General features: G+C 44.3%; 1 protein-coding gene across 2 annotated transcripts in view; it reads right to left on the reverse strand.

Annotated features, from left to right (window-relative positions):
* The window catches only part of COBL (cordon-bleu WH2 repeat protein), a 73,216-nt gene that overhangs the window by 41,864 nt on the left and 7,555 nt on the right, over positions 1-23,797 (reverse strand). For both annotated transcript variants that reach the window (XM_028701807.2, XM_077917628.1), the window contains exons 3-4: positions 5,652-5,858; positions 3,492-3,705 (exon numbers count right to left, since the gene is read on the reverse strand). In XM_028701807.2, coding sequence (XP_028557640.2) covers positions 3,492-3,705; positions 5,652-5,858 — 421 coding nt within the window. The remainder of the gene's footprint in view (positions 1-3,491; positions 3,706-5,651; positions 5,859-23,797) is intronic.

Here is a 23,797-nt window from a genome sequence, read left to right on the forward strand (position 1 = left end):
CAACCCCTTCAATGCAGGATCTTCAATGTTAGGATGCAGCTACTGTATTGTATTCCTTCAGTCTTTGCTTAAATACCTCCAGCATAGAGGGGTCCACCATTTTCATGGCAGTTGACTACTGTCAAACAGTAAGTTCCTCCTAATGTTTAGCTGAAATGAGCTCCCTTGCAATTTCCACCAATTGGTCCCAAAGCAACAGGGGACAAGTCTGCTGGTTCTTCTGAGTAACACCTTTGATGATTTTTGTACCTTAATACCAGGCTTTACATTATCTCTATAGAATTTCACATGCTGGCTTTGGCCAGCAGTTCCAGCCTGTAAAGATCATTCTGAATCTTGATTCTATCTTCTGTGCTGTCAACGATGGCTCCCAGCATTGTGTCATCTGCAGTTTCAGTTCCTGCACTAACCATACTTCCTCTAGAATGATACTTAACTCTTAATCTCCACCAGGTGGCCTAATTTTTCATTATGTTGCAACTTTCTCCATTTTACCTGCCTCCTTCCAAAATTCAGAGTTTTTCCTCATCAGGACTTCTACAGTTTTCTGTTAGAAAGACCTAAGAGCCAATGTTGATGGCATCTGTCTGTCTCTCGAGAGTGCGTATGCCTCCAGGGGTGGAGTCAAACCACTTCATTAGCAGTGACCTTCCCAAGCCTGGGCAGTGGGGATGGAGGTCCTGAACTGCCCAGATGACACATTGTCATTTTTTGACAGAATTACAAGCCTGGTAGATGAAGGGAACGCAGTGGATGTAGCCTACCTTGATTTCAGCAAGGCATTTGACAAGGTGCCCCATGATATTCTTGTAAAGAAGTTGGTAAAATGCGGTCTTGACTATGCTACCACTCAGTGGATTTGTAACTGGCTGACTGACCGAACCCAAAGGGTGCTCATCAATGGTTCCTCTTCATCCTGGAGAAGAGTGACTAGTGGGGTGCCACAGGGTTCTGTCTTGGGCCCGGTCTTATTCAACATCTTTATCAACGACTTGGATGATGGACTCAAGGGCATCCTGATCAAATTTGCAGATGACACCAAACTGGGAGGGGTGGCTAACACCCCAGAGGACAGGATCACACTTCAAAACGACCTTGACAGATTAGAGAACTGGGCCAAAACAAACAAGATGAACTTTAACAGGGAGAAATGTAAAGTATTGTACTTGGGCAAAAAAAATGAGAGGCACAAATACAAGATGGGGGACACCTGGCTTGAGAGCAGTACATGTGAAAAGGATCTAGGAGTCTTGGTTGACCACAAACTTGACATGAGCCAACAGTGTGATGCGGCAGCTAAAAAAGCCAATGCAATTCTGGGCTGCATCAATAGGAGTATAGCATCTAGATCAAGGGAAGTAATAGTGCCACTGTATTCTGCTCTGGTCAGACCTCACCTGGAGTACTGTGTCCAGTTCTGGGCACCACAGTTCAAGAAGGACACTGACAAACTGGAACGTGTCCAGAGGAGGGCAACCAAAATGGTCAAAGGCCTGGAAACGATGCCTTATGAGGAACAGCTAAGGGAGCTGGGCATGTTTAGCCTGGAGAAGAGGAGGTTAAGGGGTGATATGATAGCCATGTTCAAATATATAAAAGGATGTCACATAGAGGAGGGAGAAAGGTTGTTTTCTGCTGCTCCAGAGAAGCGGACACGGAGCAATGGATCCAAACTACAAGAAAGAAGATTCCACCTAAACATTAGGAAGAACTTCCTGACAGTAAGAGCTGTTCAACAGTGGAATTTGCTGCCAAGGAGTGTGGTGGAGTCTCCGTCTTTGGAGGTCTTTAAGCAGAGGCTTGACAACCATATGTCAGGAGTGCTCTGGTGGTGTTTCCTGCTTGGCAGGGGGTTGGACTCAATGGCCCTTGTGGTCTCTTCCGACTCTATGATTCTATGATTCTATGATGTGATCCAAAGGAAAGCAGAGCAGTATGTTTGGCACCAGCTTGGCTGCAGGAGTTGCCAGAAGGCGGCATACAAGACACCACCCAACCATCTTAGGGACTCCAATCCAGATATGTGTAGGGTTTACTCCTTAGCCTTTCTTCTCCTGAAGTTGTCCTGCGAGGCAGCAGAGGTTTAGGATCAGAGTACAGCTGGGGTTTAGGATCAGAGCTTCCCTTCTCCTAGAAGGGCTACCTTCCCAGCTGAATGAGCCCCATCTGCCCCTCACTTCCATCTACAGCATTTGCAGAAACAGCCTTCTTGACTGTTGGACCCACTATTGATCTTGTCTGCTCAATCCACCAAGCCTGTCTTTGCAGGCAGGGCAAGTCCCTAACTCACTGGGGTTTGAGATCCATCGGCTATCCTCACTTGGTTTAGCTGGCCAGTCAAAGCTGTTTCCCAGGGTGTGGCCACTGTCACATGCTGACAGCTTCTAGGAGTCACAGGTGAGAGTTGAATGCAGGGTGGGGACCAAGGTGGACTAACTACCCCAGGAGCATGATGTGCCCCCACCAGAATTACCCCTCCCCTAACACCTTAAGACCCCTTACAATACAAACAACAAAACACAGTCCTGTTGTCAAACCAAGGCCTAACGTAGCCTTGGACAACTCATCCTTCAACGCGAACCCAGACTTCTAGGAAACCAGGAGACCAGAAAGGGCCCTCCCACTTCCCGTCCATAAGATCCAGGGAGAGCTCTCACCAGGCCCGCACCCAGGGAATGCCCAGGAGGGACCCTCAGGGTGGATCTCTGCCTTGCCTGTGGCAAAGAAGCCCCTGCCAAACTGTATGGGGAGGCTAAACCACCTGTTAGTCCTTGAGAGAATCAGCATCAGAAACTGCAGGCTTAGGCAGCTGGCCAGTAAAGGAGAATAGACTTGAGACCACAATGTCACCATGCTAGTCAACAGTAAAGGGTTCCTTAAGCATCTGGATTTGGACAGGGTCTGGAAGGCTACTCTTTATAAAACTTCAGTTGAAGTCTGCTAGTAGCTGGAACAACCCATGCCTTTTAACTATTTACTCATGCAACCAGACTCGCCTCTGACTGAGTGGTGTACACACTCCTCCCCCTCTTAATTTTATCCTCACAACATTTCTGTGTGGTAGGCCCGGTTGAGAGACCGTGACAGGCCCAAAGTCACCCAGTGACTGAGTGGGAATTTGAACCCTGGTCTCCCAGGTCCTAGTCCAGCACCCTAACCACTACTCCACCTTGGCTCTGGATAGAAACCACATGGCCTTACAGACGTCGCTGGACTCCAACAACACCTGGAACGCCACAGGTTCCTCAACCTTACATACAAAATGACAATTCAACTCACAAAAGGCCATAGTCAACTCAAAATAAACCTGCAGTAACTACTTATTGCCATATACCCAGTCTCTACACTGGCTGTTAGTTAAGATTACCATTACATCGCAATAGTAAGCTCCAAGCCAAGTTCAATACTGCACACATGGGGGGGGGGGAGAGAGACTGTCGTCAACATTTCTTGACATCTGGCAAAACAGTTATGCAGTAGAAAGTTCCAACCTCAGGAATTTTGGGCGGAGGAGGCCGCTTCGCCTTTCCTTCAGGAACCTTCTCCTTCAGAAGTATCTTCCATACATCCAGTGCCCCTATCAAAGTGTTTGGCTTATAACTCAAAGTCTGTTGGGTCCCTGAAGACTGCAGCTCCAGGGTGTGATAGGCTGGATTTAAGTGGTACCGGCTGCACAAGTCAACTAAGAGGTCCATCACGGCTTTACTGGAAGGGAAAACAGAAAAGGCTACTTAGAACCAGATTTAATAGAACACGGAAGGGTTTTCATGCAGGTAGAGAGAGCAGATTGAAACCATATCCAGATAGCACACATACACATATATAAAAATCAACCTGGACTATTTCAAAATAGCCATGTTCTTCAAAACATCCACTGGGAAACTTTGTGCCTCTTTGTGCCTCTATTTGCTGACATGGGCACAGCCAGTGTTGAGCACAAGGCAAGAAGCCCTGCACCTTTTCCTCATGGCCAGTTTGTCCTCACACCAGAACCACATCCACAGATCAGCTACTGGGTGGGTTGTAGGGATGGAGAGACAAGCTTGACTGCTCTCATCCATCAGCTGTGTGATGGCTCTTGATCATTAGCTATAAACAGGGATGAGCAAATCTACCAATTTCAGTTTTTCATCTTTCCAATCTTAAATTCAGTTATCCACATTTCCATATCACATGGTTTATTTTGTTTTAAAAAATATCCTCATGAAAATTCATCTATATTTAATACAAATTTCTCATAATTATATGTATTTTTGCATGCAATTCTGCCTATGTATTTTTTACAAAGCTGTTTTCTGTAACACAGTGCATTTTTGTATGTTATTGTCACTAATACATGGAATTTTAATGTACACTTTATCCCAGTACATGCATGTTTGTACACATTACTCTGCTGCAGAACTTCATTGCAAAATTCAGAGAACTGCAAACTTTTAAGGATGAACTGAAGGATTGTATTGTGTCAGAAAGTGTGACAATTAGGGAGGTTTGCCTTTAAATGAATCAAATTTCTCTCCCATCCCTAGAATGGAGGAGAACCCACCAAGCCTCAAGCCCTCAAGCCACTAAAGGAGGAGTCTGAGAGAAAACCCACACAATGGGAGATTTTGCTTTAAAACACCAACTGAATTGCAACTTGGTCACGAACCAAACCCAAAAGAGGAAGAAAGCCAATGCGAAGGACAGAGCTTCATGAAGCCTTGCCAGAATGTGGAAAGTGTAGAGAGCAGAGGCCCAAAATGTCCCCACCCACAAAGCCTCCACAGCACCACTGGTGGTCATCTGGGTGGTGGAGATGCCTTCGCATGCCCTCCGCAGTGGCAAACCCACATTACCTAGGGTTTGGGGAGTGGAGAGCACAAATGGGAAAGTCCTCCGTGTGACCCCTGGGTGACAGCTAAGAGGCAATGAGAGGCCTCTATATAACCTCCTTAATTCTTGGACATGTACTGGATTGCTCCACACCAATCATATAAAATGCTGGACAACAATTTGTTGCTCTCCCAACCTTTACTAGATTTCATCCAGTCTTAGTCTATCTGATTTTCCTCAAGATGTTTGTCTGTGTGGAAACATCCTTTCCTGGTCTTTTAAATTTTCCTCATGCGTGCTTCGCTTCAGGAGAGGATGGCTCTCTTCAGATATATACATAATGCTTCAGAGGCAAAATGGTGTCCTATACTATGCACTGCACATAATTAAAATTAATCAATACGGCAGAGAAAAAAATTGATTACAGTGGTATCTCGGGATACGAACGGGATCCGTTCCGGAGCCCCATTCGCATCCTGAATGGAACGTAAGACGCGACAGCGCGTCTGCGCGTGTTGCGTTTTGCCGCTTCCGTGCATGTGCGTGATGTCATTTTGAGCGTCTGCGCATGCGCGAGCGGCGAAACCCGAAAGCGCTCAACCTGAAGCACATTCAACCCGAGGTATGACGGTATATGCATATAAATTAGCCTCTTTGCATGTTGGATGAAATACATGTGCACTAAAAACAGTTGAGGAAACACGGCAGGCACTGCTAGGTTATAAGGAGCAGGGGCAGGGAGGGAACATCTGAAAATTATTGCATTGTCTTACATCTCTCCTCCTAAAAATAACATCAATGGGTAGATACAAATTGTTTCAAATGTCTGAAAGCCTTACCTGCCATGCACAGTAGTTTTCTGTTCTTCTCCATCTGGAAAAACTACTATAAAGTCCACCGTCCTGTTAATCAGATTTTCCTTCATATTTATCACACCCTGATCAGGCAGCGCTCCCAGGTCTGTAGGTGATTTGTGTTCATTATTAACTGTACAGGTGGCAGGAGTTTGGTTTGGTGGAGGTGGAGCACGAGCCTTCATTCTTCGTCTGAAAAAGAAAACAGTAGGACGTTGGTTTGTTACACGCACATGCTCCAAAAGAGCAGTCGATACCATCTGCCCAGGTGATAAACACCTGCTTCCTTTGGACAGTAACAGGATGCATTACTTAGATTTTAGTGCTTAATAGCACACTTCCAGGACGGAGTAGTTAGTACCCTGTATGCCAAGGCAATCACCCATCCAGGCCGTCACCAGACCCGGACCTGCAGTAATCGGCCAGAGGCAGACACCCAGGGTCCCTTGGCAACCCACTCAGGAAAAAAAACACTTTACCACAATAGCCACAATAGAAATTACTACATTTTAAGCAACCCAAGTACTCAAAGCGCCCGGAGTGAGGGTGAGACAATTTCAGTAGGGAAACTGGAGGGGGCCAGTTTCATCAAGCCTTAGGTACACCTCTGCAAGAGGCCTAATAAGTCTTTGGATCATACCTTTCTAGCTTCATGCCATCTACGTGTCTTTTATAAAATGCTGAAGGCACAGAGCTGAGGACAGAGCCCTATGACTCAAGTCCTCCCTCTGGGCTGACACAGAACCATTAACAAACATTCCCTGGGTGTGGTTGTTCAACCAGCTGTAGTATCAACCTTACAAGCAGTATCGTCGAGCCCACATTCCAAAAATGCAATATAGTAAAAACTCAGACAGATGCAGCAGATAAAGCAGAGACTTCAGAGTTTGTCTAGGCCTTGCTGAAGTCCAGATATACCATGTTTGTGGCATTCCCATCATCTACCAAACAAATAATTCTCATCAAAAAAAAGGAGGTAAGGTTGCCTGGGATGACTTCTCCTTCATAAACCTTGTAACCAATGCTTTCTTTTCTGGATGATCATGAGGTACTTAACAATCTGCTCAAGAAATGTGGCCGATGTTGACATCAAGCAGAGTGACTTGTAATCCACCAGAGCCATTCTCCACCCTTTGATGACAGGGGACAACATCTGCACATCTCCAGGCTTCTGGCACTTCCTCTGATCTCAAATATTCTCAAATATTTCAAAAATATTCAGAATTCGCAAATATTACAAACAGCATCTCTGAAGTAACACCTTCAAGCTCATTCAACTCCATTTGGCTTAATTCATCTGACCCTAGACGTGTGAATTTACTGAAAGTAGCTTGGTGTTTACTAACCATCTTCTTACCTATCCAGGCAGCAAATCCCTCCTCACATTATTTGCTCTTGTTGTTTTAAATATAATGATAATGGCAGTAGACATCGCAAACTATTATTCAGGCAGGGAATATAACATAGTGCCAGATTTCCACAAAATCACTCTCCAGTCCTTTAGCCTCTCCTATTTGTTCTGCAAGTTTTTCTGTTACAGCTGCACTTATATTACAGAAATACATATCCTTCAATATCCCTTCTAACTCTGCAGTGATCCTTTATTTCTTCCCAGAGCCTACTCCATTTCATAGATCCTCCATTTGCCCTCTCTGCAAATAGTCCTCTAATTATATCCTCAATCTGCCTTTTTGCCCGTAGCCCAATTCACAGACATGGAAAAACTCAAGAGAAGTACACTTTTTATCTTTAATTCCATCAGCAAACTAGCCTGCCTGAAATCCACACTGCTCTCATTAATTTGCAACACCTCCTGAAGTGTTTACCTAAGAAACAGATTGACCCCATAATCCCTAAACAAAACTATATAAAAGATTTTGCATAGCAAATCACTTGCTACTATACTATTATCTTACCTCTCAGAATAAGCTGCTTGGCAGAAAATGCGAGAATTGTTCCTCAAAACAAAAATAGCATGAATACAATCCCTAAGATTTATGAACACTGAGATCCTGGAATGTAAAAAGAGCCATACCCTTTGGACCAATAAGGATCTTAGTTATTTATTAATAAAGATCACTAACAATGTAACCTTGGCATACCAAAGCCCAACTAACAGACGGCACCCTGTCAAATGCTTTTCACAAGGCATGCTCATAGCCTTCATTTCCTCACATCAACTCTGTAAAATGACATATATACAGTTTTGGTGAAAAGTGCAAGCCTAGGATTTTCACCTTCAGCTACTAAGCCGTATAAGACACAACAGAAACCTTCCAGTGAGGTACTAAAGTACCTGGGTAAAGGTTCTCAACGTAACCTTAGAGAAAGTCTCTGGAAAGCAGTGCTGCACTATGCGCAAGCTTGTTCGTCTGAACAGCATGAACACTCAAGAAATGCATGCATTCAGTAGTTTGATAAACAGAAACGCTGCTTATATAGTACAGGTTGCCACTAGCATGAAAATATACAAAGGGAGTTTCCACAGGTGTGGCAGGTGAGAATGCACTTCTGGTGTTAAAATTAAACCACATTATGTTTGCATGTTTGCCATGATCATCTATAGTTTGGCCCCCAAACAGTATTTGGCTTAAAATCAGTCTGGGATGTGAATGACAAGTTTCACTAGATACACCCATTTCAGCTCCTTCTCCCCCACAACCAAAATTGAGATGGCAGAATTAATGCAAAAAGGGCTCAGAGATGCTAGTTCTGGGCTTCCTATCTGAAAACGTCTACTGCCACATGGCAGAACTAGTTCTGGAATTTTGTAAAGCAGAGTTGTGCTGCTTCCAGAGGTGCATAAAACCATATTATTAAGTGGAACAGTCACATGCATTAAGGGGTGCAAGTGAAATACTCATATGGGAATCCAATGACACCTTTAAAAAAAGATCTCATCACTTTTCTATCATCACTAGCTATAAAAATCTGCACAATGAATGACAATCTCACCTGAAAAATCTTATCTGAATTGTACTAAAGTGGAGCTGGGTAGAGAGTAAATTCCACTTAACATGATTTTGTAAACTGCTTTTGTTATCAAGCCTCGTCCTGCAATTGTCCCTTCTGTTCCCTGCCTAGTAAACTTCAGCAATTGCTCAACAGTGCTCTGTGCCACACACACTGCCAACTTAGGCAGGACTGATCAGAGTCTCCCCTTTTGCATTTTCGCTCTCGCGCCCCCCCCCCCCCCAATATATTTTGAGCGGATTATTGTTAATGCCCAGTTCCTGCCACTCTCCCAACATGTTCCTTTTCCCTCGCACGCTCTTAGCAGTCTTTGTGCGGGTGCGGAGATCATATAAATCTCAGTTCATTTCAAACTGCTAATGAACCAAACATGCATCGCCAGTGAGGTAATGAAGTGCCCTGCTTTCACACAATAACCGTGTTGTTGCTGGAACATTATAATGAATAGATGCCTCGGCTGCTATTATTAGGAAATTCCACAGTTTGAATTCTAATGGGATTGGGGTTTCTTGTATTAAACGTTTGAGTGCCAGCTTTCATTTCAGGCTATATTTTCCTCAAACTCTTAAAAAGATGTTTGCTGGAAGAAAAACACTGTCATGCCTAGCCCTGAGCTAGCACCAGGTACGGAATCCTTAGAGGACAGACTGGGCACCACACAGGTTGAGGGTCTTAGGAGCAGGCAGGGGCCCCTGAGCCCAACGCTGATGGTCCCCTGGAGGGGCCCTTCGCATGGATACCTAGTGAGGAACCCCTGGAGCTCCCACTGCTGGAAACGACATAGGTCCCTAGCTTCAAGGTCCTGACTCTTCACTCTCCCTTGCTGTGTTGTACCTTGCCAAACACACACACAAAAAACATACATGCATACATGTCTGTGTGTGATCTTGATCTTGGACTGTTTCCTAATTTTATTTCTGGATTACATTTGGAACTGGATTATCTGTGCTTGATCATGGTTTGTTTGGACTGTGTTCCACTGGTTATCTCTGTCGTCACTGGTGAGTAGTTCGGCTTATATCGTCTGTAACTGGGATCTCTGCCTCTGAGGGCATCTCCTGGAGTGCTACAAACATTCCCAGAGAGAATAAGCATTATACACGCACACATTCACACTTACATGCACTGCATTCGTAACGTCAGTGTACAAATATCTGATACTTCCTTATTAAACCAATGAAACAGAAACTGCCATGGAATGCACGCAATCACAACAGTTGTTATCCATTATTTTGCTAATGCTTGTACCGAACAATTTCTGAACAACTGTGCTCATACAATTTCTGAAAGAATGAGTAAACATTTTGCAGTGCTGAAAGCTAACATGTTAGCCTTCTGCACCTACAGATACTGGGGCTACCCAAGTGAATAGCAGCAGCAGCCTGTTTGTCTCTTTTATTATCATCCCCATCCTGCAACTAATACACTGCTCATTTTGTTACTCTGTGTGCCCCCTTCTCTGGCACAAAGCAGCCCCCGTTTGTGCTTCCCTGGCTGTGCCCAAGTGATCTGTTTAAACTCAACCTATCAACCTATTCCTATTGCACATAGGTGCTATAGGAACCTAAGAAATGAGAAATGGTTCAGAAGGCAAGTGTTCTTATAGAAATGTGAACATTTCCATGATTTCTTATGAGGAAAATTCCAATGCACTTCTGACCCAGAAAGATTCACCCTGAAATGATTTATATAAAAAAAAAACCTGAACATAATTATGATGAATAAAATCACAAACACCATTACCATTATGCCATATACCTGCATTTATTCAACAAACAATGAAAAACAAACGCTTCACCTGACATCATGGTGATGTCAAGTGATGGACGGGGGCAGCCCCACCCACCTGTCAAAGTGTCCCCCAGGGTGTGGGAGACCATAGGATCTTGGCTGCCAGCTGGATCCAGTTTCTAATCCCACTCCAACCAGTCTTTGAAGCAATCCAAAATGTGTGAAAAGTGGATGGAGCAATTTTTGTTATTCCCCATTAGACTCACACAGATGAGGCATCTGATGTCGAAACTTTCGCTCCATCGTTGGAGTGAGATTTGATAGATCCTATGGCCCCTTAAATGCTTTAACGAGGACTCAAGAGGACTGCAGCTCAGTTGTTTTTTAAGCTAGGAGAAATATGTGGGTTGGGCTTAAATTCTGCACATCCTTTTCCTTTTATATTTAGTCTGTATAGCTAAATATACGAACACTAACATAATTAAATCCTCCACAGCCCTTGTGACTTCGGGGATGACATATATATTTAGTAATTACACCTATTTATACATAACTGAATATTAATCTTGAAGACCAGTTCAATATATCATTTATATTGGGCTCTTCCAGAAAAGGTTTCTTTGGGGGAGGGTGATCACTATATTTCAGGGGTGGTTTGAGGAGTTCCAGCCTGCCTGGTTCTTTTAAAGGAGCTTGACTCACCTGTAGCCCTCCAAAGGTTTTCGAAGTCGAACTCTCATCTGCTTTAGCCAGCATGGCCAATATTCATGCAAAACCTAGAGGTTAACCACCCTTGCTTTAAAGTTGTTATCATCTTGGAATCACAGCATTTAATCTTTTACTTGTTTTAGGTAAACAGAAAACAACAGAAGCACTTATAAAATTAACTTCCCATTCTAAAATGCATTTTATATAATTGACTTTTTATTTTTATTCTTGGTATATCATACAGTGGTACCTCAGGTTAAGTACTTAATTCGTTCCGGAGGTCTGTTCTTAACCTGAAACTGTTCTTAACCTGAAGCACCACTTTAGCTAATGGGGCCTCCTGCTGCCGCCGCGCCGCCGGAGCACAATTTCTGTTCTCATCCTGAAGGAAAGTTCTTAACCCGAGGTAATATTTCTGGGTTAGAGGAGTCTCTAACCTGAAGCATATCTAACCCGAGGTATCACTGTATTGTTGTTTTATTGCTATGGCCGATGCAAATAAAGATTCATTCATTCATTCATTCATAACTTCCCATTGCTTTTTGACACACATACTGTTACATTTTTTAATCACATATTTTTTTATTCACACACTATTACTATAACAGGCTCCAGAAGGCTTCAAATTATTTTTGGTCATATGATTATTTGACTTGCCTTTTAGCCTTTGGTGCAATCTGATGCAAGCTGTTGGTGGCCTCATATCATCTGTGGAGCCCACAATTCAACCCCTACTATGTATGCTTTAATGCACAATATAAAAGCTTTGAAAATGTAGAAAGCACCTTTTTATTAGCTAATCTATCGCTATGAAAAACCCAGGGAAAAATGGCCCCAAACTATAACTGTTTATTTATAATAATAAAAAACACTTGTACACTACTGTTTCGTTTAAAGAAACCCAAAGGGATTTACCACAATTATATATACACCAAAAAAACACCTCTCATAATTTTAAAACATCACCGACTATGAAAGAAAGTGGTATCTTAACTGTCTGCAGAAGCCTGGTGGCAAAGAAAATATTTCAGCAAAAGTTTAAAGGTGAATCTAGAAGACACCTGCTGAATCGCTATTGGAAGAGCGTTCCACAGGTCTGGGATAATGACCCGCAGAGCATTTGCATGTCGAGGTCCCCAAGCCACCCCCCAAATAACTCACAACGCACACTTAATTTTTGTTTAAGGTTTTTGGCATAATTTTGGCCACAACTTTATTTAAATACAAAACCGTGAGTGGTTGTTTAGGCATTGGTTAAGACTATCTGTCCCCCCGCCTGGGGACAGAACTGACTTCCGGGCACCACCGAAAGACAGTGCGGGGGAAAGCAAGTCGGGGAGAAATGGAGCTGAGTCACAGACCCTCACTTCTCACCCGCATGCTCCCCGAAGGCTTGCCGGCCCTAGTCCCATTCCAGGGATTGGACGAAAAGATGGCAAGCCCCAGGATTCCTTTAACGGAATTCCCTTTCTGCAGCAACCATGGAGGGGCAGGCCCAGCCTATCCTAACCCCTCCGCCACCAATTTATAATCAATGCCTAACTGCAACCTTACAAGTTGTGACGATTTGCTATGCAGTAGGCAAAAACCAAATGGCCCAGCCAATCAGCCAGATGGACAAAATTCCTACCAGGCCCCTGCCCCAACGGCAGACGACCCCATGACAGGCATAGCAAGGTCAATGCAACAACCCCTTACTCAAGGGCGGGTGGGCGGGTGATCCGTTGCACGCAGCAAAGAGAAAGCTCCAGGCTGTGTGCAGAGTATTTAAACATTTTACCCCTCCCACCAAAATTGCGACATAACTTTTACCCCAGCAACCCAGTGAACCAGTCACTGCCCCAGGCCATCTTTAGAGACCCTGCCTGGTAACAGAGGGGTGGCTCAGCAGACCCCACCACAACACGTGCTCTCCATGAAGGAGAACACACTTTCTGACTAAAAGAAGTGTGAGTTTCACCACCGGTACACCAACAGGACATGGGACACCCTCCACTATCCTGGGAAATCCCTTTAATCCCAATTTTATTTTATTCTTTGGTAAATTTACAAAAAGAAAAACACACACCAATCAATGCTTTTTAGAAAGGGGCAAGATTAAGCATGGACGCACAAAGCATTAAAAATAAAATAAAAACAAGACTCCTTGTGCTCTGCTCCCTCCTTCTTCCCACCCAGGGCGGTCTGGTCCTCTGCCTGCCCCTCAGAGCCAGAGCGTCACGTGGGGCCTGGTGGCGGCAGTCTCTCCTCCTCTTCCCAGAAATCTAATGGGGAATCAGGATCTGTTGGGAGTGCTAATGCTGCGAGCCCTTCCATCTTATTCTCATGTTGTAGATTTGTGTAAGTGAGACCATATATCCTAAAGACACTACAGTCTTCAGTAACCTTAATTCCAAGGAACTCAAACCCTGGGTAAGTGCCTGGAACCGCTCAAATCTCTTGCTGCTCAGAGCAATAATATTCAGTTTTGATTAAGGGGAAGGACAGTCTAGAAGTTATTAAATCAGGGGCTTTCTGAGATGCAGGAATCTTGATTTATTTGTTTTAACAGCAAATTAGACTTGCAATTCATTAGTCCTTGAAATGACCTCTTACGAGTGTGTGCTTCTATTTTGACTGTCGAGACTGAACACTGTAAAACAAATATACAAACATTTGTCCCCCATTGAGTTATCCAGTGCATGCTGCTACGCCCATGTCCTGAAGGACTGGTCCAAAATAACTGTGGCATTAATATTACACAACTGTAATTTTAGATACTGCTAGAGAAGCAGGAAGAGCTTTCAGGAGTATGACTGAAAAGGAATCCCGCAGTTTTATAGCATCTCTATACCTCAGGAATTATCTAGATCCTACACAAGGAACAACTCACTAACAGAAAACTATTTAGTTTTTGCATTTGAACATTCATTTGCATCTCATTGTCTGTAAATCATCCAACCAATAGTTGCATAGTAAAAATAATATTTAGAAATGAACTCAGATAGGTTGACTGTGGCTTTCTCCCACTAAACAATCCAAAGCCCACCCACAACCAACAGGAAAGTTCCAGGAACTTTGTTGGACTCCACATTTTGTACTTAAGCTCTAGCTGCTGCCTAGCATTCTGAAATTAAATGAATAAACCTCCCAGACCAGGGGAAGCTTGCCCTAATGGATTTCTGAACCTCAGGCTGCTAAGAACATTGACAAGCCTACAGTGAGGGGGGAAAGTATTTGATCCCCTGCTAAATTTGCCAGTTTGGCAAACCAGAGCAGCCCACGGAAACGCCATTACTCATTATAATGCACATCAATCTCTGACTTTTGTCTTCTGGGTTTCTGGGAGTTTTCCTGTTGTTATTCTGTCTCTCACAGCTACAATAAACCTACAATTAAAATTATGGACTGGTCATTTCTTCGTCAGAGGGCAAATGGGCGAATTTAGCAGGGTATCAAATACTTTCCCCCCTCACTGTACCTGGAGCATGTTTATATATCAGTAATACTCACTAAGAAAAGCAATGACAAACCTAGACAGCATCCTAAAAAATAGAGACATCACCTTGCCAACAAAGGTCCGTATAGTTAAAGCTATGGTTTTCCCAGTAGTGATGTATGGAAGTGAGAGCTGGACCATAAAGAAGGCTGATCGCCGAAGAATTGATGCTTTTGAATTATGGTGCTGGAGGAGACTCTTGAGAGTCCCACGGACTGCAAGAAGATCAAACCCTATCCACCCTTAAGGAAATCAGCCCTGAGTGCTCACTGGAAGGACAGATCCTGAAGCTGAGGCTCCAAGACTTTGGCCACCTCATGAGAAGAGAAGACTCCCTGGAAAAGACCCTGATGTTGGGAAAGATGGAGGGCACAAGGAGAAGGGGACGAAAGAGGACGAGATGGTTGGACAGTGTTCTCGAAGCTACATGCACCATGAGTATGACCAAACTGCGGGAGACAGTGGAAGACAGAAGTGCCTGGCGTGCTCTGGTCCATGGGGTCACGAAGAGTCGGACACGACTAAACGACTAAACAACAACAACAACAATACTCACTAAGCTCACTGAGACAAGCTCAAGTATATATAAAATAGTATTCATGGTGTATTACAGGGCAAAGTAATCAGTGAGAAAAATAGGTCAGTTTTTAACTAGTGGCACAGGACACTGTTGTTTCACAACAGTTACTAAGGGTGGAAGGGCACACAGGTAACTCAACTTCGGGATGCTAAATTATAAGTTATAAGCGTTGGACTAGATAACTCTCTCCAACTGTGCAAGAGCACCGGCCAGCTCCTATGGACAGGGAGTGGACCTGAGTGAAGACTGCTGCCCTCTGGTCTGCTCCCAAAGCCCCACCCCCAGGCTGCCACAGAATGGGCAAATTTCAAAATTGGGTCAGGCAGGAACCCAAGATGCTCCACGGCGGCCGAGGAGGAAGCCAACAGATGCAAGCATGATGGCCCTGCTCCGGAGAGTAGCAGAGCCACAACGACGGATCTCAACGGCCGCCCACCCTGCACCAGGAAAGCAGCCATTATGGGGAATTTACAACTGATGGCTGTAATACTTATGTAACTGTTGTAATTATTTTATTTGTATGTAGATGGTACAATATTTTTAAGGCTTAAAGAACTATGAAGTCAATTAGACCCCCCACACATTTTTTTTAGGTATTCTGCACTTTACAGAATCTTGGATTGTTATAATTGTTTGCTTGGCGGGAACCGAACTATGAGCATTGGTTTGCACAAAATGCTAATAATAATAATAATAATAATTTAATATTTATACCCCACCCATCTGGCTGAGTTTCCCCAGCCACTCTGGGCGGCTTCCAACAAAATATTAAAATACAATAGTCCGTCAAACATTAAAAACTTCCCTAAACAGGGTTGCCTTCAGGTGTCTTTTAAAGAGAAGATAGCTGCTTATTTCCTTCACATCTGAAGGGAGGGCGTTCCACAGGGCGGGCGCCACTACCGAGAAGGCCCTCTGTCTGGTTCCCTGTAACCTCACTTCTCGCAATGAGGGAACCGCCAGAAGGCCCTCAGAGCTGGACCTCAGTGTCTGGGCTGAACGATGGGGGTGGAGACGCTCCTTCAGGTATATAGGACTGAGGCCATTTAGGGCTTTAAAGGTCAGCACCAACACTTCGAATTGTGCTCGGAAACGTACTGGGAGCCAATGCAGATCTCTCAGGACCGGTGTTATGTGGTCCCGGCAGCCACTCCCAGTCCCCAGTCTCGCTGCCGCATTCTGGATTAGTTGTAGTTTCCGGGTCACCTTCAAAGGTAGCCCCACATAGAGCGCATTGCAGTAGTCCAAGCAGGAGATAACCAGAGCATGCACCACTCTGGTGAGACAGTCTGCGGGCAGGGAGGGTCTCAGCCTGCGTACCAGATGGAGCTGGTAGATGCTAAGCTAGTAGATGCTAAACTAGTACTCTGGTTTGTGTCCTCCCAACATAACTAAGAGAGGGGATCAGTGTGCCTGAGGGTGCTTGCTAGTTCCAGGTAGACTGTAATTTGTTTAGCTTACAATTAAGTACAAACTAGGCCTTCTATTGAAATATAATCAGAATTTGTATTTTCCTTTAAAGAAAGAAGGTTTTTTTAATGTGGCATTTAGCGATAAATTGGGGAGGTGTCCTTTTTCACAGATCCAAGCTTTGGATAGGATTACTTAAAACAAGTTGCCATGCCTTATCCTCAAAACCAGGTTCCTGTGCAAAGGCTGTTGTGTGTGAATTAAGAACTAGCACCTGGGTCTGGGCATTCAAAAGTGCACACACCAACTAAACAGATGGTGAGTTTCACTGTCACCAATTACCTATTTTGAGCCGAGCGTGGGGAATGACTGCCCCCACCAACAGTACCAGGAGATTAGAATGATCAAAGATGGCAGCAGTGACCCAATCTTCATCAGTTGCACGTATTCAGATCCTAAAATGCAATGCACTCAGACCAGTACTGTAAGCATCTAGGGACAAATGCAATCCTGCATAATGTGAATATGATGCAGATGTTGGACTTTCAGAGAGAACTAAAATTATTAGTTCTCAAATGGCATACCATTTCTGAGATAAGGAAGCGTCACAACAAAATAATAATTACCATGTATAATTAGCAGCTCACTATACAAAGTTTCGCTCATTTAACTAACAGCCCGAGGCAAAATATTATGCATTTTTGCAATAAAGGAAACATTTGCTAAAAGGCACTACAGCAAATGCTGATACAGCTTCTTAGAAAATCCGTACCTTTGAACATTCTAAATTAAACAACCAGTACTTCCAGTCATTTCTTTAGTATTTCATTATTGTACCATGTGCAAGTACAAATATACAATAACTTTATAATTAGGAGAAAGCACACTCTTAAAAAGCAAACACATCAGAATAACGCAAGCCATTATTCCGTCGTTGCTTTTCTTCTATCGAGGAAAAAGGATTCATTCATTCACGCTCAAAGACACAGCGCTTCCTGACTACTTTTATTTCAACATCAAACAATTCAAAGAAATTTAATCCAGGGAAGCCCAGGATGCTGAATGAAGTAGCTTGTGATTTTCTGTTTAAATATAAACTCATAAAAGATGTACAGCTATCCAAGTACCGTAGCACACATCAAGCCTGGTGCTATACATAGTGCGAGGTTCTGCTGCAATCTGAGCTTAAACAGTCTTACTAAATGATCCTAACACAGTATTTATATTCTGAATAAAAGCACATTCTGGTAAAATTGCAACCAATCTGCTTACTGTATGCTAGTGAACTCTATTCCAAAATACAGAACTTACAATTTACAGCCCTGGTTTTCAAACCTTTATACTTTCAAGGAGGTGTTTCCACATGAACCTCTCTGCCAAGAAACTTCTACGCATCTGACACAAAACCTCAAAATGTCGTAGGCTTCTGAGAACAAATTATGAATTTTCTACATGAAAATCACTGCCATGTAGGCAATTGTTCATAGTATTACTTATAGGCAATTTCACAATGGTTTAACAAGTTTAAACTAACATCAAAAACATGATAAAAACAAGTCATGAAACAACGGCAATACCCAACGCGTAAAAGGAGCTTGTCACCCACCAGAAAAGGAAGGCAGCCCCAAAGGCTTTCAAAGAAAAAGAAAACCCACACACACTTTGCCCCTTACCCCCAAAATGACACCAGGGTGGAAGTTATGCAAACCTCTCACGAAATGGTGTTCCAGAACATCAGAACTGCTCCTGAGAAAGCCTATTCTGGCTGGCCACAATCCAGCCGACGCCCAAGATGGAGCATGGCTTAATTCTGGCATCTCGCATGCCAGTAGGGTTCATATTTCCTGAAATAAGCAGGGCCCAAGCCACCTATGGTTGTTGTTGTTGTTTTCTTTAAAAAGTACAAACCAGCACCTGGATCCCAAATCACACCGGCTTCTGCACCTATTAGCAGGTAGGCTGCTGCATTCTGCACTGGCATTTCTACACTATTTTCAAAGGCAGCCCCAGGTTGAATGCATTACAGTAGTCTAGTATAAAAGCCACCAAACCATTGAACCATAAGCCTCAGAAAACAAGTGAAATGCCCCCATAATCCTGGAGATGGTATTGGTATTTGCCATAATGTCCAATTATCTGCACCACTTTTATATCTCCAGATGACATATGGCTAAGCACATGACAGAGGATAAAATTCTGTTTATGTGATCCTCATAGATGCCTCCCCTCAAAATCAGGGTGCAACAGTCACATGGATTGGGCATAAGCACATTGGGATACAATCCCCTATTCAAACATTATATACAATGGGTGGATTTTTAAGGCAGAGCCAGATATAAGCAATCCCTGTGAAGAGGTGAGCTCCCATTGCTCGGTCCCAGCTCCTGCCAACCTAGCAGTTCGAAAGCACATCAAAGTACAAGTAGATAAATAGGTACCACTCTGGCGGGAAGGTAAACGGCGTTTCCGTGTACTGCTCTGGTTCGCCAGCAGTGGCTTAGTTATGCTGGCCACATGACCCGGAAGCTGTCTGTGGACAAACATTGGCTCCCTCGGCCAGTAGAGATGAGCGCCGCAACCCCAGAGTCGTCTGCGACTGGACCTAACAGACAGGGGTACCTTTACCTTTACGCTCTTTTAGTAGGGCACGGCTCAATAATTTCTATTTCTAAAAACTCAGCCCTCAACTACTGGAGGACACGGAGTGACATTGCTTTTTGAAAACTACCACAGCTAACTTGAGAACATTTTTAAATAAAGAGACTGAACTGGATGAAGTCTACCTGATTGTTGGGAAGGCAAAACCCAGCAGTACTTACGACTCAGAGCTTTTCAAAACAGGATTTGTACTATCTGTCCCAAGTCCAGGCTGGTGGCAGCAGTCAAACAAATCATGATCCAAGGGGCCCCACACTGGCCTGAGAGGGACCCTTACGTGCCAGGCACTCCTGCACCCGGCCCCCCTCCTCCCTGCCTTGGATGCTCTGGGTGGGTAGCACAATTCCTGGGCTTTCGATTCGGAGTCGCTCAGTTCCTCTGTGCTCTGGCCATGCGTGCTTCCCAGGCATTGCACACTGGGAAACTTGATAGCAGGCACAAATGTCCACAGCAGTGCTACTAAGGAAGAGAGACAGCAGTGGGTGTGGCGCTGCCTAATTTTGTGCTTTGGGGTGGGGTGGGGAGAACATATGATCACGCGTCCCTCTCTTAATAGGGTAATGTAGATTTGGCACTACCACTGTTTTGCACCAACGAAAACAGCAGAGGGCATGCTTTCTTTGCTCCCCCGGCAATAAAATAAGAAGAAAACAAAACCTTGAAGGGGCCAGCTGCCTCTTCTGTGGAGCACGGTAGGGATGGCTGAAGCGAGTGTGAGAGAGAAATGATGAGGAATGATTTATAAGCAGTAAACAGCTGTCATGGACTGGCTGGATGCTGAGGAGTGCTGAGGAGTGCCTTGGAACCCCCAAGGGAAGAAGACTCAGAGCCCAGCAATTGGTGCTGGGATGACAATGTGTGGTCAAAGGGACAGCAGACAGGGAGGAGGTGTCATAAGCAAACTAAGGCCTGGGGGTTGGATCCGGCCCAATCGCCTTCTAAATCTGGCCCACATGCTTTTACATGAACAGAATGTGTCCTTTTCTTTAAAATGCATCTCCGGGTTATTTGTGGAGCCTGCCTGGTGTTTTTACATGAGTAGAATGTGTGCTTTTTTTTTTTTGGTGGGACGCGGGTGGCGCTGTGGGTAAAAGCCTCAGCACCTAGGGCTTGCCGATCGAAAGGTCGGCGGTTCGAATCCCCGCGGCGGGGTGCGCTCCCGGTCCCAGCGCCTGCCAACCTAGCAGTTCGAAAGTACCCCCGGGTGCAAGTAGATAAATAGGGACCGCTTACTAGCGGGAAGGTAAACGGCGTTCCGTGTGCTGCGCTGGCTCGCCAGAGCAGCGATGTCACGCTGGCCACGTGACCCGGAAGTGTCTGCGGACAGCGCTGGCCCCCGGCCTCTTGAGTGAGATGGGCGCACAACCCTAGAGTCTGTCAAGACTGGCCCGTACGGGCAGGGGTACCTTTACCTTTTTATGTGTGCTTTTATTTAAAATGCATCTCTGGGTTATTTCTGGGGCATAGTAATTCGTTATTTTATTATTATTTTTCAAAAATATAGTCTGGAGGACAGGGGACTGGCCCCCTGCTGAAAAAGTTTGCTGACCCCCATCATAAGCTGAAGAGGCAACAGGGTTTAGTGAGCTGGAAGAAGCTGGAGCAGAGAGCAGTCCAGAAGCAGAGGCAGAAGCAGAGGCTGGGGGGGGGGCGCAACAGGTGATGAGATATGCTGAAGAAGCCAGGGGGGCTCTCCCTCCTACTGTGACCAGCTCCCCACCCCCACTGCCCAGTCTCTCAGAACCTGCAGAGGTACGGAGGGCAGAGGAGAGCTGGACAAGGTGCCAGTGTCTCCAACTGCTTGGGAAGGAGCCTGGAGAGGAGGAGACTTAGAGAGCTGTGGAAAAGCGGGGACCTTCAACTGCCTCATTGGGGCAAGGTCTACTGGGAATAGCTGTTGTGCTCGTGAGGCCTGAGCTGTTTTGTTTCTTTGAATAAAGAGTTAACTTCACGGACACCTTATAAGTTATTGCTGGCCTGCTCCCAACACCAGCCCTGACACTAGCATCTCCTTTTGCAAATAAAACAGAGCAGAGAGCCAAGCAGTCAACAAACCAGAAATAAACAATATTGTCTTTAAAGGGGGTGGGAATCCCTTTGAATAGAAGAGCTATTGTGCTGGATCCCTCCAAAGGACCATCTAGTCCAGCCAGGTACTTCAGGAAATCAAGAAATGCACAAGCACCGTTTGAGGCCAATAACCGTTTTTCGGTTGCTTGTCTCCCTTCCTTCAGCATATTCAGGGGTAGACAGCCTCTGAACCAGGAGGATGAAATACGTCTATCAAATGATATTTAGCCAATTGATATTTTAAAGTTCTCTAAGCCAGTGGCCAAAACCATATGATGTGTTGTGTGGAAAAGTCAGTAATCTTCTGCTGCGCTTCAATTCCATGGAGGGATCTCAAGTTCTAGTTATACAGAAATGATGAAAACCTTTGAGGACCAGGCAAACAAAGCAGTGCTTGTTAAAAATATCTAAACTACAACCTGTAATTTCTTATCTATTTTCTCAGATCTGTACCATGCAATTCTCTGTATGTTTACTCAGAATTAAGACCCACTATGTTTGCCGATCAGAAGGTCGGCAGTTCGAATCCCCGCAACGGGGTGAGCTCCCGTTGCTCAGTCCCTGCTCCTGCCAACCTAGCAGTTCGGAAGCATGTCAAAGTGCAAGTGGATAAATAGGTACCGCTCCAGCAGGAAGGTAAACGATGTTTCTGTGCACTGCTCTGGTTCGCCAGAAGCGGCTTAGTCATGCTGGCCACATGACCCAGAAGCTGTATGCCGGCTCCCTCGGCCAGTAAAGCGAGATGAGCGCTGCAACCCCAGAGTCGTCCACGATTGGACTTAACGGTCAGGGGTCCCTTTACCTTTAATGTTCAGTGTGTGTGGCTTGCTCCCTAGGAAGCATTTAATTCAGATAGCTTTAAGAGTATAAACACCATGAACACAAAGGCAGCACAGCACAATCAAAGGAAGGGGGGAAAATAAAACTTTTGCCTACGTTTTGGTTCAAGGCGTTAAGACTATCAAGGGGCTGCACCAAAGAAGGTCCACTGATAATTGTTTGTCCAAGGGCCACAAAAACCATGCAAAACTATCCAACAGCTGTTTAAAAAAACAGTAGTAACAGCAAACATGTGCATTTATAAACAGCAATTTTTACCTTATATATATTGTACATTGCCAAGACCCATAACTGAGTCATAGTCCAAGCATGGTGTTTTCTAAAGAAACAGTAATAATAAGGAATTGGTCGCATAATGCATGTCTAGCCTTCTGGAGCTGAAAAGGTTGAAGAATGTCCAACTCACTCGGTTCTTATGGGGTAGGAAGAAGAAGGTGCCTCCTTTGAAACACAACAATGTTGTCATGTCACCAGAGCCCAGCAAAATCAGAGGTGGCATTATCAAGAGGCGCCAGAATCAGGTTAACAGAAAGAAAGTCAGAGTGTCACGAAGTTCAAGGTGTCAGTGGCCAGACCCAAGGTCTATGTACCTGTCTAAGGAGGCAAAGGAGACCCCAGAAAAGATTCCAGCACTGGCTTTGGTAAACACACAACCTAGAAACATTTTTAAAGGAGTTATACAATATGTATGTGGTATGCACTTTGTGTGGCTTTCTGCAATAATTATCTTTTTTAAAGATTGTATTCAGGAATAGGCATACTGTACAACATTTTTAGTCCTATTTGAATGCATGTTTTTTCCACACACAAAAAATCCCTGAAATTGCTTTGGATTAGAACTGTTTGTTCCTATAAAAAACCATGTAAATGCAAATGAACTCAAAAGAGCCCAACTTTTGATCCTCTCAAAATATCAGAATCCATGAAAACAAGAATAGTTCCTCTCAGATGAGGAACTCAGAAGTGGTACGCACATGAAGCAGAATCAATGGAAGTACAGTGGTACCTCGGGTTAAGTAGTTAATTCGTTCCGGAGGTCTGTTCTTAACCTGAAACTGTGATTTTTCAGTAGTGCAGTAATCTCCCTTTTGTCCCCAGTCTCAGCAGCCACTATGAAGAAATAATCTTAGTTCTTTAGAGTCAATGTGAGCTGAATCTGTACAGTGGTACCTCAGGTTAAGTACTTAATTTGTTCCGGAGGTCTGTACTTAACCTGAAACTGTTCTTAACCTGAAGCACCACTTTAGCTAATGGGGCCTCCTGCCGCCGCCGCCGGTGCACAATTTCTGTTCTCATCCTGAAGCAAAGTTCTTAACCTGAAGCACTATTTCTGGGTTAGCAGAGTCTGTAACCTGAAGCGTATGTAACCTGAGGTACACTGTATTCCAGATGTTACCATGCACTATTTTAGAAGGCAGATACAAGACACATAAAAGCTTTCTGCAAAATGAAAATCTGCCACATTAAGGAGAAATGTTCTATCCCATCCATCTCCATGATTTTCCTTTATTAGAGGATGATATTCCTTGAGTATCATCCTGGAGATACGTCTATGAAGTTTTGGCATGTACGATGCCAAAAGAACGATGCAAAGAACGATGCAAGCTTCCTAATGCACATAATTGTATAAACAGAAAGAAGGAAGTGATCTGTACCCATGGGAGCATTATCATGAATCAGACT

This window comes from Podarcis muralis, chromosome 13 (genome assembly GCF_964188315.1).
Source record: "Podarcis muralis chromosome 13, rPodMur119.hap1.1, whole genome shotgun sequence".
Classification (NCBI taxonomy): Eukaryota; Metazoa; Chordata; class Lepidosauria; order Squamata; family Lacertidae; genus Podarcis; species Podarcis muralis.